Here is a 17,186-nt window from a genome sequence, read left to right on the forward strand (position 1 = left end):
CTCCAAAACAGCTTCTGTGGTCTTTTATTTCATGAATATCAAGCTCATTCTTGATTTAAGAACTTTATTCTAGCTCTTCCCTCTGCTTGACAGCTCTTTTTCTTGATCATCACCAGATAAATTCCTTCCTGTCAGTACCTCAGAAAAGTGTTTCCCCATCACCTAAACACACCACCCTAAAGCACTGATGTCACTTATTTATTTTTATACTTATTGCTTTTCTTCTCCCACTAAAACATAAACTATAGAGTAAGAACTTTGTGCTGCTCACTAATACTACATCTTGCACATTGAGAACAGTTCTGTCATGCTGCAGACATTCAATATATACAACTGAATGGACAGATGAGTAACAGTCACTCACAATGTATTTATTGGGCACGCTGCTATATGCTGGCTATGTATAATATAAATATAATATTAAAAAACTCATGGAGCTTTCAGTTTTGTGAGAGAGCATAAACAAGAAAATAAACACAAATACTTACAAGCTATAACAAGTGCTATTAAGGAAATAAACAGGTGTCACCCGGGGGGAGTGTTTTAATGAGGGTGGTTAGGTAAGATCTCTCTGAGAAGCTAACATTTAAATGATAAAAGAAAACTGGGAAGATGTCAAACTTGGGCGAGGGGGCATGCATGTGTGACAGCGAGGCACTTTCAAAGAACTGAAACTCTGGCAGCAAACAGGAAAGTGCCTGAAATAAATCTGGAGAGGTAGGTAGTGGCCAGATCACCTAAGGGAATGCTAAAACTCTACAGTTTAGGATTTTAAGCAGAGTTTAGGATTTTAAGCAGAGGACTGAAAACTGATTTGCATTTTTAAAAGTATCTTAAACTTCTTAGTCAAGTTGATTTCAGAAGTTCATAAAACTCCCTTCCTTTGTCCAAAAGCATCAGTGAATATAGAAAATTAAAATGACATATCCTAAAGCATACACAAAATAAACATTTCAGTGAACCAGAAAAAAGGAAAAGAGAAAAAGCTGCAAGTCAGGCTAAAGCTGCAGGCCTACTGGTAGGCAGAAGTAGCCAGGAATTTGCCTCCTACAAGATAAAAGGTGTTCAAAGTGCTCCAGAGGAACAGGAAACAAAGAGTCAGCTTCACTGTTTGAATACGAGGGCTAAGACAGAGTTTAACCACCCTGAAAAGGAGGCTGAAAAAAACTGCCACTAACCTGCCTGGCGCAGTGGGTCACACCTGTAATCCCAGCACTTAAGGAGATTGAGGTGGGTGGATCATGTAAGGTCAGGAGTTTGAGACTAGATCGGGGTGTCCAATCTTTTGGCTTCCCTAAGTCACACTGGAAGAATTGTTTTGGGCCACACATAAAATACACTAACACTAATGACACCTGATGAGCTAAACAAAAAACACATTAAAAAAATCATGTTTTAACAAAGTTTACAGCTGGGCATGGTGGCTCACGCCTATAATCCCAGCACTTTGGGAGACTGAGGTGGATGGATCACCTGAGGTCAGAAGTTTGAGACTAGCCTGGCCAACATGGTGAAACCATGTCTCTACTAAAAGTACAAAAATTAACTAGGCATGATGGTACATGCCTGTAATCTCAGCTACTTGGGAGGCTGAGGCAGAAGAATCGCTTGAACCTGAGAGGTGGAGGTTGCAGTGAGCCGAGATCGCTGCACTGCACTCCAGTCTGGGCAACAGTCTCACTCTGTCTTAAAAGAAAAAAAAAAAGAAAATTAGTTTACAACTTTGTGTTAGACCACATTCAAACTGTCCTAGGCTGCATATGGCCCATGGGTCACAGGTTAGACAAACTTGAATTAGATCTTTTATTTATTTATTTTCCAAGATGACAGATAAGAGGCAGTGTTAGCATGCCTCTCCCACTTGGAAGGACAGAATAGTGGCTAGAGAGTCACACTGTGAATTTTCTTTTTTCTAAGAACGACCACAGGAAGATGGAAAGAAACCACAAACCCATTGAAAGAAGCAGCAGGCTGGAGCCTACTGCACGAAGACAGGTGAAAAACTAAGTTCCCAGAGTGTAAGCAGGAGAATGAGCATGTCTCGGAGCACACATCCCCACCTGAAACTCTGAAAACCCAGACCATGGGAGAAAGCCTTAACCCTACCTAGAGCTGGAATGGATTTAGTCTATGTGAAACATAAAAGTAGATGCAGCAGCATGAAGTGCCTTGTAGGCATTCCCAGTCTCTAGCATGAACCGAGGGAAGCCATTCCTGACTGTATCTCATGGGGCACTCGGAGAAGCAGTCAATGAGTTCAGGGAGGGGTCATAGGGTGAAAGAAGCTCCCAGGTGAATTTTGTAATATAATCTTGAGTAGGGATGAGCTCTCTTGAACAGAACCCACAGGGTGAGTGTAAAGACATGAGCAGAGGAGCTGGGCATCCGGCCTTATGGGCAGATGGAGAGGGGCATGGTTATGGCCTTGGGCAGGTCTGAGTTCTGTGTGCAGACTGCCTGGATCTAAATCCAGTGAGCGAAGCACTGCGGGAATGAGACCAGCCTCACCAACTGTGAAAGAGCTGGGTGAGGCTCACTGTTGCCCACTACTCTCCACTCCCTTTGGGAACTCTTCTATGCAGCAGATGCAGTTAATTACTCTCTGGAACATTATCCCAGGAGCCTGAGGTCTTAAAGAAGTTCTAAGAAGTTCTGAATCTTGAAACAAAAGCTCTGACATGAACCTAAATAGAACCTCCTGAAAGCATACATCTCACGGGGCCTAAAAAACAATAACAGAATGAAAAAAACAAAGTATCTAGGTAACAATTAACATGATGAATAGAACAGTACCTAATATTTCAATATTAACATTGAATGTAAATGGCCTAAATGTTCCACTTAAAAGATACAGAATGACAGAATGGATAAAAAACCACCAACCAAATATCTGCTCTCTTCAAGAGACTCACCTAACATAAAAGGACTCACAAAAATTTAAGGTAAAGGGGTGGAAAAAGACATTCCACACAAATGGAAACCAAAAGTGAGCAGGAATAGTTATTCTTATATCAGACAAAACAGACTTTAAAGCAACAACAGTAAAAAAGACAAAGAAGGATGTTATACAATGATAAAAGGATTAGTCCAACATAAAAATACTATAATCCTAAATTTATACGCACCTAACACTGGAGCCCCCAGATTTATACAATTACTACTAGATTTAAGAAATGAGACTGACAGCAACACAATAACAGTGTGGGACTTCAATACTCCATTGACAGAACTAGATAGATCAAGACAAAAAGTCAACAAAGAAACAACAAACTTAAACTATATCCTAGAACAAATCAACTTAACAGATGTTTACACAACATTCTTCCCAACAACTGCCGAATATATATTCTCCTCATCAGCACATGGAACAGTCTCCAAGATAGGTGATATAATGAGCCACAAAATAAGTCTCAATAAATTTAAGAAAATCAAAATCATATCAATTATCTTCTCAGACCACAATGGAATAAAGCTGGAAATCAACTCTAAAAGAAACTCTCAAAATTATACAAATACATGGAAATTAAATAATCTACTCTTGTATAATTTTTGGGTTAACAATGAAATCAATATGTAAATTTAAAAATTCTTTGAAATTAATAGTGACACAACATATAAAAACCTCTGAGATACAGTAAAAGCAGTGCTAAGAGGAAAGTTCACAGTGTTAAATGTCTACATCAAAAACTCTGAAATAGCACAGACAATTTAATGTCACACCTCAAAGAAATAGAGAAACAAGAACAAATTAAACCCAAACCCAGTAGAAGAAGTAACAAAGATCAGAGCAGATCTAAATGACACTGAAACAAATAAACAAGCAAAAAATACAAAAGATAGCACCGGGAGCGGCGGCTCACGCCTCTAATCCCAGCACTTTGGGAGGCTGAGGCAGGTGGATCACGAGGTCAGGAGATCGAGACTATCCTGGCTAACACGGTGAAACCCTGTCTCTACTAAAAATACAAAAAAAATTAGCCGGCTGTGGTGGCGGGTGCCTGTAGTCCCAGCTACTTGGGAGGCTGAGGCAGGAGAATGGCGTGAACCCAGGAGGCAGAGCTTGCAGTGAGCCAAGACTGTGCCACTGCACTCCAGCCTGGGCAACAGAGCGAGACCCTATCTCAAAAAAAGAAAAAAAATACAAAAGATAAATGAAACAAAAAACTGATTATTTGAAAAGATAAACAAAATTGATAGACCATTAGCAAGATTAACCAAGAAGAGAGAAGATACAAATAAGCTCAGTTTACGGTGGCTCACGCCCAGAATCCCAGCACTTTCGGAGGCCAAGGCAGGCGGATCACTTGAGGTCAAGAGTTCGTGACTAGCCTGGCCAACATGGTGAAACCCTGTCTCTACTAAAATACAAAAATCAGCCAGGCGTGGTGGCAGGCGCCTGTAATCCCAGCTACTTGGGAGGCTGAGGAAGGAGAATCGCTTGAACTTGGGAGGCAGAGATTGCAGTGAACCGAGATCACACCACTGCACTCCAGCCTGGGTGACACAGGAAGACTCTGTCTCAAAAAAAAAAAAGAAAGAAAGAATAAAAAGAAACTGGAGATATTATAACTGATGCCACAGAAATACAAAAGATCATTCAAGGCTACTATGAACACCTTTGTGTGCACAAACTACAAAATCTAGAGGAGGTAGATAAGTTCCTGGAAATATATAACCCTTCTAGATTAAATCAGGAAGAAACAAAAACCCTGAACAGACCAATAACAAGCAGTGACACTGAATCAGCAATTTTTTAAATTGTCAACCAAAAGAAGTCCAGGACCAGCTGAATTCTATCAGAGAATTCAAAGAAGAATTATCACCAATCCTACTAAAATTATTCCAAAAGGCAGAGAAAGAGGGAATCCTCCCTAAATCATTCTATGAGGCCAGTATTACCCTAATATCAAAACCAGAAAAGGACATAACAAAAAAAGAAAACTGCAGACCAATATCCCAATGAACATAGATGCAAAAATCCTCAACAAAGTTCTAGCTAACCAAATCCAACAGCATGTCAAAAAGATAATACATCATGATCAAGTGGTTTCAAACTAGGGATGCAGGGATGGTTTAACATATGCAAGTCAATAAATATGCTACATAACATAAACAGAATTAAAAACAAAAACCATATGATCATCTCAACAGAGATGGAAAAAGCATATGATAAAATCCAGTGTCGCTGCTGGGCAGAGTGGCTCATGCCTGTAATCCCAGCACTTCGGGAGGGTGAGACAGGAGGACCACCTGAGGTCAGGAATTTGAGACCAGCCTGGTCAATATGGTAAAATCCCATCTCCACTAAAAATACAAAAATTAGCACACCTGCAATCCCAGCTACTCACGAGGCTGAGGCAGGAGAATCGCTTGAACCTGGAAAGTGGAGGCTGCAGTGAGCCAAGATCGCACCACTGCACTTCAGTCTGGGAAAGAGTGAGATTCTGTCTTAAAAAACAAACAAACAAAAAAACCACAAAAAAACCCAGCATCTCTTTATGATAAAAACCCTCGGCGTGGTGGTTCATGCCTGTAATCCCAGCACTTTGGGAGGCCGAGGCAGGCGGATCACAAGGTAAGGAGATTAAGACCATCCTGGCCAACATAGTGAAACCCTGTCTCTACTAAAAATACAAAAACTTAGCTGGGAGTGGTGGCGGGTGCCTGTAGTACCAACTACTAGGGAGGCTGAGGCAGCAGAATGGCGTGAACCCAGGAAGCGGAGCTTTGAGTGAGCCGAGATCGCGCCACTGCACTCCAGCCTGGGCGACAGAGTGAGACTCCATCTCACACACACACAAAAAAACCCTCAACAAAATAGGCATAGAAGAGACTTACCTCAAAGTAATAAAAACCATATATGACAAACCCACAGCCAACATCATGTTGAATGGGGAAAAGTTGAAATCATTCCCGTTGAGAACCAGAACAAGACAAAGATGCCAACTTTCACCACTTCTATTCAACATAGTACTTAGCCAGAGCAATCAGACAAGAGAAAGAAATGAAGAGAATCCGGAAGCCAAACTGTCACCGTTTGCTGGTGATATGATCATATACCTTAGAAAACCCTGAAGACTCATCCAAAAAGCTCCTAGATCTGATAAATAAATTTGGTAAAGTATCAAAGTACAAAATCAGTGTACACAAATCAGTAGCACTGCTACACACCAACAATGACCAAGCTGAGAATGAAATCAAAATAAAAAACCCTTTTTACAACAGCTGCAAAAACAAATACACAAACAAAGAAAAACTTAGGAATATACTTAACCAAGGAGGTGAAGGACCTCTACAAGGAAAACTACAAAACACTGCTGAAAGAAATCACTGATGACACAAACAAATGGAAAACATATCCCATGTTCATGGATGGGTAGAATTAATATTGTGAAAATGACCATACTGCCAAAAGCAATCTACAAATTCAATGCAATTCCCATCAAGATACCACCATAATTCTTCACAGAACTGGAAAAAACAATCTTAAAATTCATATGAAACCAAAAAAGAGCCCACATAGCCAAAGCAAGACTAAGGAAAAAGAACAAATCTGGCGGCATTACCTGACTTCAAACTGTACTATTAGGCCATAGTCACCAAAACAACATGGTACTCGTATAAAAATAGGCACACAGACCAATGGAACAGAATAGGGAACTCAGAAATAAAGCCAAATACTTACAGTCGACTGATCTTTGACAAAGCAAACAAAAACATAAAGTGGGGAAAGGACACCCTATTCAACAAATGGTGCTGGGATAACTGGCAAGCCACATGTAGAAGAATGAACCTGGATCCTCATCTCTCACCTTATACAAAAATCGACTCAAGATTGATCAAAGACTTAAATCTAAGAACTGAAACCATAAAAATTCTACAAGATAACATTAGAAAAACTCTTCTAAACATTGGGTTAGGCAAAGAATTCATGACAAGCAAATGCAACAAAGACAAAAATAAATAAATGGAACCTAATTAAACTAAAAAGCTTCTGTAGAGCAAAAGAAATCATCAGCAGAGTAAATAGAAAACCCACAGAGTGGGAGAAAATATTCACAAATTATGTATCTGACAAAGGACTAATATCCAGAATCTGTAAGAAACTCAAACAAATCAGCAAGAAAAAAAAAATAATCCCATTGAAAAGTGGGCAAAGGACATGGATAGACAATTCTCAAATAAGATATACAAACAGCTAACAAACATATGAAAAAAATGTTCAACACATCACTGATCATCAGAGAAATGCAAATTAAAACCACAATGAGATACCACTTTACTCCTGCAAAAATGGCCATAATTAAAAAGTCAAAAAACAATAGATGTTGGCATGGCTGTGTTGAAAAGAGAACACTTTCACAATGCTGGTGGGAATGTAAATTAGTACAACCACTATTGAAAACAATATGGAGATTCCTTAAAAAACTAAAAGCAAGACTACCATTTGATCCAGCAATGCCACTACTGGATATCTACCCAAAGGAAAATAAGTCATTATATGAAAAAGAGACATGCACACACATTTGTAACAGCACAATTTGCAATTGCAAAAATATGGAACCAGCCCAAATGCCCATCAACCAACTAGTGGATAAAAAAATGTGAATCCTACTCAGTCATAAAAAGGAACAAAATAATAGCATTCACAGCAACCTGGATGGAGTTGGAGTCCATCATTCTAAGTGAAGTAACCTAGGAACAGAAAACCAAGCATTGTATATTCTCATGTATAAGTGGCAGCTAAGCTATGAGGATGCAAAGGCATAAGAATGAGATAAAGACTTCAGGGACTCTTTGGGGGAAAGTTGCAGGGTTGAGGGAATAAAAGACTACATTGTGGGTACAGAGTACACTGCTTGGGTGAGGACTGCACTAAAATCTCAGAAATCACCACTAAATAACTTATCCATGTAACCAAAAACCACCTGTGACCCAAACACTATTGAAATAAAATTTTAAAAATATAGACTAGATCAAGCAGAATAAATAATTTCAGAACTTCAGTACTCAAGAGACTAAGGCAGGAGGATCCATTGAGCCTCCCAGGAGTTCGAGGCTGCAGTGAGTTATGATCACTCCACTGCACTCTAGCCTGGGTGACAGAGTGAGACCCTGTCTCAAAACAAACAAACAATGACAATAAAATGGAGGAGGAATTTTTTTAAAAAATGAAGAAAGCCTAACTGACATTTGGGACAGCATAAACTGGCCAAATATTTGAATTCTGGGTATTGTAGAGGGAGAAGCAATGGGTAAAGGAAAAGAAAATCTATTTAACAAAATAGTAGCTGAAAACTTCTCAAATCTTGCAAGAGATATACATATACAGATACAGGAAGCTCAAAATTCTGCAAATAGATTGAATCCCAAAAGGTCTTCACCAAGACACATTATACTCAAACTATCAAAAGGCAAAGAAAGATATTCTAAAAACAGGAGAAAGGTTTAAAGTCACATAGAAGGGAAGCTTCCTTCAGACTAACAGTGTATCTCTCAGCAGCATCATTAGAGGCCAGGAGAGAATGCAATGATATATTTAAAGTGTTGAAAGAAAAAAATCTGTCAACCAAGAATATTATTCCCAGAAAAGCTATCCTCCAAAAATGAAAGAGAAATAAAGTCTTTCTCAGACAAGTGAGGAATTCAATATCACTAGACCAGCCCTCCAAAAAATGCTTAAGGAAGTTCTACATCTGGAAGCAAAAAGACAGTATCTACCATCATGTGAAAACACATAAAATTATAAAACTCACTGGAAGAACAGACATACAAATGAGAAAGAGAAAAAAACTCAAATGTTAGCACTATAGAAAACCACTAAACCACAATGATAAACAATGAGAAAGGAACAAAGGATATATAAAACAACCAGAACTCAACTAATAAAATGACAGGAATAAGCCCTCACATATCAATAATAATAACCTTGAGTGTAAACAGATTATCCACTTAAAAGACAAATAATAGCTTAATGGATAAAAAAGCATGGCCCAACTATATGCTGCCTACAAGAACCTCACTTCACTTGTAAAAACACATACAGACTAAAAGTGAAAGAATGGAAAAAGATATTCCACACAAATGGAAACCAAAAGTGAGCAGGAGTAGCTATACTTGTATCAGATCAAAGAGATTTTAAGTCAAGAATAGTAAAAAAGGACAAAGGAGATCATTACATAATGATAAAGGGATCAATTCAGAAAGAGGATATAATAATTCTAAATATATATATACCCAACACTAGAACATCCAGATTAAAGCAAATATTATCTAAAGAGAGAGACATCAACACAATAGTAGTTGAGGACTTCAACAGCCCACTCTCAACATAAAACAGATTATCTAGACAGAAATACAACAAAGAAACATTGAATTTAAACTGCACTTTAGACCAAATGGACCTATCAGACATGGACAGAATGTTTCACACAACTGCTACAGAATATACATTCTTTCATCAGCACATGAAACATTCTGACATACAGGGATAGGTATGTTAGACCACAAAACAAGTCTCAATACATTTTAAAAATTCAAAATCAGGCTGAGCACGGTGGCTCACACCTGTAATCCCAGCACATTGTGAGGCCGAGGTGGGCAGATCACTTGAGGCCAGGAGTTCAAGACCAGCCTGGCCAACATGATAAGACCCCGTCTCTACTAAAAATACAAAAATTAGTTGGGTGTGGTGGTGCACACCTGTAATCCCAGCTACTACTTGGGAGGCTGACACATGACAACTGCTTGAACCCAGGGGGAGGAGGCAGCAGTGAACCAAGATTACACATGCCACTGCACTCCAGCCAGGGCGACAGAACGAGACTGCCTAAAAAAAAAAAAAAAATTCAAAATCATATCAAGTATATTCTCAGACCACAACGGAAAAAGTACAAATCAATAACAAAAGGAATTTTGGAAATTATACAAGTACATGGAAATTAAACAACATGCTCCTGAACAACTGTGTCAATAAAGAAACTAAGAAGAAAATTAAAATATTTCTTAGGCCAGGCACAGTGGCTCCTGCCTGTAATCGGAGCACTTTGGGAGACTTGAGGCAGGTGGATCATCTGAGGTCAGGAGTTCAAGACCAGCCTGATGAACAAGGTGAAACCCTGTCTCTACTTAAAACACAAAATTAGCTAGGTGTGATGGCACATGCCTATAATCCCAGTTACTTGGGAGCCTGAGGCAGGAGAATCGCTTGAACCCAGGAGGCGGAGGGTGCAGTGAGCTGAGATCGCGCCATTGCACTCTAGCCTGAGTAACCAGAGAGAAACTCTGTCTCAAAAAAAAAAAAAAAAAATTAGCTGGGCATGGTGGCCTGCACCTATAGTCCCAGCTACTTGAGAGGCTGAGGTGGGAGGATTGCTTGAGCCTGGGAGGTCAAGATTGCAGTGAGGCTATAATTGCACCACTATACTACAGCCTGCGTGACAGAGCAAGACTCCATCTCAATAAAATAAAAATAAAATAAAATAAAATAAAATTTACAGGAAACACAAATGGAATAGAAACATAGTATATAGTTTCCAAACTGAGAAAGAGAAAAATAAAAGGAAAAAGAAAATTCAATCAACACAATGGAAGGCAATAAAAGGAAAATGGTAAAAAAAAAAAAAAAAAAAAAAAAAGAAAAGAAAGAAAACAAAAACCAACAACAACAAAAACTTTGATACAGTATTTGGAAACTAAAAAATAGAGCTGAACTATGAAAGTTCTACATGTCAATGCTTGTGGTATATAGCTAAATCAGGACTTAGAGATAAATGTGTAGCCTTAAATGAATTTATTAAAAAATAAGACAAAAAAATGAATTAAGTGCTCAATTCAATAAACTAAAAATAACAGGAACCCCACAAAAACAGGAGGATCATACTAAAGATCAGAAATCAAGGAACCAGAAAACAAACAAACAAAAAAATTAGAGAAAGGCCACAAAACTAAAAGCTGACTCTCTGAAAAGACTAATTAAAAAAACCAAACACACACACACACACACACAAAAACCTAGGCTGGTGCAGTAGCTCATGCCTGTAATCCTAGCACTTTGGGAGGCCAAGGCAGGAGAAGAACTTGAGCCCAGGAGTTCCAGACCAGCCTGGGTAACACAGTGGGACCCCATAGCTACAAAAAAATTTTTTAAACTAGCCAGGCATGGTGACACATGCCTGAAGTCCCAGCTACTCAGGAGGTTGAGGCTGGAAGATCACGTGAGCCCAAGAGATTGAGGTGGCAATGAGCCATGATCATACCACTGCACTTCAGCCTGGGTGGCTTCAGCCTGTCTCAAACAAAAAATGGAACCTAGAACAAGATGTCAAGAAAAAAACGAACAATCTAAGTTAGTCCCCCTGTAGAGGAATGGACAGTGGCATATTCATAAACTGGAATACTATATACAATAGCTAAATGAAAAGAGAGCTCTGTGTGTACACAATGTTGATGGAGAAAAAAGTTGCAGAATGATATGATCAGTATGATACAATTTATATAAAAACATAAGTCCCATACATTGTTTATGGATATGTATCTATAAATTAAGTATAAAAATATGAATAGCAAGGATTTACCCAGCTTGAGGATTCTGGTTATACTTCTGAGGTAAGAGGGAATGAAATGGAATAGTGGAAGACACAAAGAAAGTTTCAACCATATCTGAACATTTTAGTTGCTAAAAAGGTCTGAAACAAGTATGACAAAATGTGATTAACACTTAAATATGGGTGGTGGGAACAGCTATGTTCATTATGCTGCATTCTTTATTTTCTGTATGTTTGAAATATTTCAAAGAATAAAATAAATCACTCTGCCCTATGTATGCAGAATGAAATGGAAGAGAGCAAGAGTGAAACAAGAAGACCTTCTAAGAGAGCATTTGTAGAAATCCTGGCTAGAGTGATGGTAACCTATAATAGAGATGGCAATAGCAAGATGAAGAGAAGTCAACGAATGTGAGATTATATGAAGAACAATTTATGAGACTTATTGATGGACTGGGTATGAGGAGCTTGACAGAAGAAGGAATCAAGGTTAACTTCAGCTAAAGCAACATGTAGGTATAGATGCCACTTACTCAAACAGGGAAAGCTGGGAAAGGAACCAGTTAGGGGGCATGAAAGAATCCTGTTTTATGTTCATCTTTTATTTCTCCTACTCAGACATAAGCTCTTTATGGGGAGAATCTGTCTGCTTTATCTTTGTATTCCCCAAAGTTCATAATGTAACTAAATTGAGTCAATGTTATACACACTGCCTAGTTTTGAAAAACTGACAACCCTCTTTAAGAGTGTCAGTTTTCAAAGAAATTTTGTATCACTTAATATCATAATAAAGGAAAAAAAAACTTTCAAGAAGTTCCCACAAAAATTTTCCTATGCTGCTGATTCAGACTTTTAAGGCCCACAGAAATTTATGCTTTCCACTTTCTTACTAAGCCATTTTAATCAGTTTCATATGATTCTACCAGTTCGGTAGATTATAAGGTATACAATACTATAATGTATACTGAAGGGGTGGCCTGCCCCTCAACACCTGTGCGCATTTCTCGTTAGGTGGAACAAGAGACTTGAGAAAAGAAATGAGACACAGAGACAAAGTATAGAGAAAGAAAAAGTGGGCCCAGGGGACCAGCGCTCAGCATACAGAGGACCGGTCTCCGAGTTCCCTCAGTATTTATTGATCATTATCTTTACCATCTTAGAAAAAGGGAAGTGGCGGGATAATAGGATCATCGTAGGGAGAAGGTCAGCAGTAAGACATATGAATAAAGATCTCTGTGACATGAATAAGTTTAAGGAAAAGTGCTGTGCCTTGATATGCATACGCAAACATCTCCACAAACCCTTTTAGTGTATAAAGAGCAGCATTGCGCTAGCACGTCCCACCTTCAGCCCTAAGGCGGTTTTCTCCTTTCTCAGTAAATAGAACAGACAATCGGGTTTTACACCGAGATGTTCCATTGCCCAGGGACGGGCAGGAGACAGATGCTTTTCTCTATCTCAACTGCCAAGAGGCCTTCTTTCCTCTTATATTAATCCTCCTCAGCACAGACCCTTCATGCGTGTCAGGCTGGGGGACAATTAGGTCTTTCCCTTCCCACGAGGCCATATTTCAGACTATCACATGGGGAGAAACCTTGGACAATACCTAGCTTTCCTAGGCAGAGGTCCCTGCGACCTTCCGCAGTGTATGTGTCCTGGGTACTTGAGATTAAGAGAATGGTGATGACTTTTAACCAGCAAGCTGCCTTCAGGCACTTGTTTAACAAAGCATATCCTGCACAGCCCAAAATCCGTTAAACTTTGAATCACCACAGCACATGTCTCTTGCAAGGCCAGGGTTGGGTGTAGGGTCACAGATTAACAGCATCTCAAATACAGAACAAAATGGAGTCGCTTATGTCTACTTCTTTCTATATAGACACAGTAACAGTCTGATCTCTCTTTTCCCCACAGTATACTATTATAAATGGGATGCAATTTATAATAGCATTATTATTACACAGTATATCCTTATAAACTACTAGTTATGTATTGTTTTGGTTATATAGTTTATACAGTCCCTTATGCGGTTTGGTTATACTACAACCTTGATAAGTAGGCAGGACATTCTGTAATATTTAGTGCAGAGCTGGAATTCACGCCAAAAGCATCAGACGGCAAATCTATAATTCGTCATTTTACTAATAATGAAACTGATGCTTGAAGAAGTCAGGTGACTTGGCCAAAGATATAAAGTTAATAACTGTAAGCTAATTTTGCTGTCATTAAGTAACTGATGCTATTCTAAGCTTGTTAACGTTATGAAAATACATAATGAAAAAACTCAAAATCTACCAAAAGATAGATTCTAATTCTTTTGCTTACTTTTGAAGTCTGAATCATATGATACAGAAGATTCTTCCACTTGTACTACATAATCAGAACAGTGAAAGTAAAATCACATTTCAAAGGATAATTTAACTAAGTGTGTTTTCCCTAGGATAAAAAGGTAACTAAGTTTCTTTAGAGGGAAATTAACTGTATCTAAAAAGTAATACTTGAGTATATCATAATACCACAAGTTTCAATTACTGTTTTTATGTTATTCAAAACCAAAACAAGTATATGTCAACCACTGCATATTGGCAACTACCCCTTTTTAGTGAACCATGGAAATTGATAAGTGTTAGGTCCTAGGTCAATTTTTAATGTCAAACACAGTAAGTGATGTGATTTTAATCAACTTCAGAGTAGCTTAATGCTTATACTTCCCCCCCCCTCGGTTTATCCCATTAGCTTAAGATATTTGGGAAAGGTGGAGGAACATATTAAAGAGTAATTCAGAATTCAACAAAGTACTCAAAGCTTTAAGTATAAATATCCCATATAAATAAATCGGGGATTTAACTGTTTTATCCTAACAGTTTAGAAATGGCATTTTTGAGTGCCAAAGGGAAATTCCAAAAGGACTCTTAGAAAAACTGTAATAAATTTTTAAATGTGAGAACACAGTCATTTGAAAATATACATAATCTACATTTTTAGCAATGCTAGTTCTGTTGCTGGATTTACATAAATTTGTTTGTGTCAAGTTTCTTTCTCCCTGTTGTATGGGATACATCTAAATGGAAACAAAACTGAGTTCAAAGGCATAATGAGTATACTTATCTCTTCTTAAATTCAATATATTTTTATTTGATTTTAGAAATAATGAGAAACCAATGATGGTGACTGCACCAGGTGTGACACTATGAGAGAATGCCTTAATAGTATAGCTTTGGCTGTAATGCAAAGATTGGAAAGTACAATTACAGAGATAGGAGGGTATTAGAAGTTAGAGATGGGTATGTGTTATAATAGTCTGCATCAGGTGAGAACTTTATAAAAGCTAAGATTCCGGGGTAACACCCCTGGAATTCTGAGTCAACAGGTATAAAGCTAGTCCTCTTAATTCTAGTTGAAATGCTAAACATCAATAACTTGTAGGAAGTTAAAGCATCAAAGGGAGAATATCCTTGATGTTGATCCTTTTAGAAGAGTATCAGAAACCCATAAAAATTATAAGCAGATGCTTCATTTTTACCACAAATGGATACCGACTCACCTGGATCAGTGTCATATTTTAGGTCCAGTGGATGTACAACAGGGTGGTACTGCTTCTAAACATAACATAAATTAAAACAGATTTAATCACTTAATGCTTCATATAAACATCTCTTTCAGCTAATATGGCAAATATACTAGATTAAATAGTACCATTCTTTTTTTTTTTTTTTTTTGACGCGGAGTCTTGCTCTGTGCCCCAGGCTGGAGTGCAGTGGCGTGATCTCGGCTCACTGCAAGCTCCGCTCCCCCGGGTTCACGCCATTCTCCTGCCTCAGCCTCCCGAGTAGCTGGGACTACAGGCGCCCGCCACCTCGCCTGGCTAATTTTCTTGTATTCTTTTTTAGTAGAGACGGGGTTTCACCGTGTTAGCCAGGATGGTCTCGATCTCCTGACCTCATGATCCGCCCGTCTCGGCCTCCCAAAGTGCTGGGATTACAGGCTTGAGCCACCGCGCCCGGCCAATAGTACCATTCTTTTGAGGAAAAAAATTAAATCCTACTGTCTGCAGGGAAGAGAAGGAGAGAAGGTAAAACCAGTCAAACTAAGTCTGAATTATGTCTTTTACAGTACTGCCACCTACTGCATACACTGAGAAGTGGCACCATAAAAAAGTATCAGAAGAAGCAATCAAGCAAATTAAAAGCACAGAGACTGAATGTTATGTTTAAAGTACAGGGTAGTCTCCAATTGTGAACTGACTATGTTTCAAAAGTTCATTCAGGACAAGCGTTTGGAACTCAAAATGCATATTTCCATGAAAACTTGGTTCTAAAAGGTGGCGAGGCTACATTACCACCACACTAACCTATATATCCTGTGACACACTGAAATTATAGTAGCAGAATTACTGGCACAGAATCTACAATTCAGGCAAAAAGAAAGAGGAAAATGCTCTTCCTTATTCTTGTCCAAAGCCAGCAGAAGCCAAAAAGGTTAAAAGAAAGAAAACAAGAAGAAAAAAAAGGTCTTCTGCCAGCTGTGGTGACTCACACTTGTAATCGCAGCACTTTGGGAGGCCCACGCAGGAGAATGTCTTGAGCTCAGGAGTCTGAGACCAGTATGGGCAACAAGGAGGGAAGAAGGGAGGAAAGACACAGGGCATGGCAGGGCAGGAAAAAATTTTAAAAAGGTCTTTGGTATCCTCACCTCATCCATTTTGCACTACTTTTTAAACTACCATAGCAGTACCTCACCTAGGCCAACCGTCTTTCTTTTCTGCAATATGGATGACTAGCTTTGGGGGCTTGGGGGCAGTGGGGCAGTAACAAGTGAGACACTGAAAAATACACTTTGAATGTTTTTCCTGAAAAAAACTTCCAAGTAGGAGGGGTGGGGGAAGTGATGGAATGGGGTATTTGAGAACTGCTATAAAAAAAAGTTAAAAATTCTGCTCATGAATATTGTTTTTCACAGAATAACTAATATGTTTTAGATACAATATTAAACCAGGCATATAATGCCCTGAAACAATCCTGAAACCGAGGCAACTAGAAGATTTATATGTGAATGCTTATGTACTAATTTCAAAAACTAAAGGCAATAGTATAGCATAATCTAAACACAACATGTACCTCACTGGAGGGACAATGCTATTCCCAGCAAACCTCCCCTCCCTACCAAGGGAAGATTTGGGTCCAATTTTCATGTGGATTTCCTATTTCCTACTGATTATTTTACCAGATTTCCTAACAAATCTGAAAAGATGAGGGTGTGATATGGTTGGTCACTGGTATCTACAGTAATTATAAGAAGGAAGTCTATGACTCTGCTTGTCTAAAAAGCTCATGCCGAAGGAGCTGAATTCCTGGTCTTGTGACCCAGATAGTTATGATTTTTGCAGCAAAACAAATTACGCCCAATTCATAAAGCAAATTTCAGTGTTATGAACAGGTACTAAAACAATCTCATCATCAATTTAACTAAAGGGCCTTCCAAAATATACAAACATATAAATATATGCCAAAAACAAATGACAAACAGAGAAAAGTGTTGAAAGAAAAGCTTCTTTTTCCATCCTGGTCTCAGAATCATAAAGTCATTGTCAGTCTTCCATCGCCAATTTCAATTTTAACCACTCACTATATCTTTCATTTT

At 38.6% G+C, this 17,186-nt stretch overlaps 1 protein-coding gene across 5 annotated transcripts in view; it reads right to left on the reverse strand.

Annotated features, from left to right (window-relative positions):
* Positions 1-17,186, reverse strand: part of NSL1 (NSL1 component of MIS12 kinetochore complex) — a 43,129-nt gene that overhangs the window by 17,756 nt on the left and 8,187 nt on the right. For 2 of the 5 annotated variants that reach the window (XM_015449887.4, XM_005540801.5), the window contains exon 4: positions 15,091-15,145. The exons of 2 other annotated variants lie outside the window; for them this stretch is intronic. In XM_015449887.4, the coding sequence (XP_015305373.2) occupies positions 15,091-15,145 (55 nt within the window). Of the gene's footprint in view, positions 1-5,838; positions 5,947-15,086; positions 15,146-17,186 lie in introns of all 5 variants that reach the window. One more of the 5 variants, XM_005540802.3, reaches the window with a different exon arrangement.

The sequence above is a fragment of the Macaca fascicularis genome, chromosome 1 (genome assembly GCF_037993035.2).
Source record: "Macaca fascicularis isolate 582-1 chromosome 1, T2T-MFA8v1.1".
Lineage (NCBI taxonomy): Eukaryota > Metazoa > Chordata > Mammalia > Primates > Cercopithecidae > Macaca > Macaca fascicularis.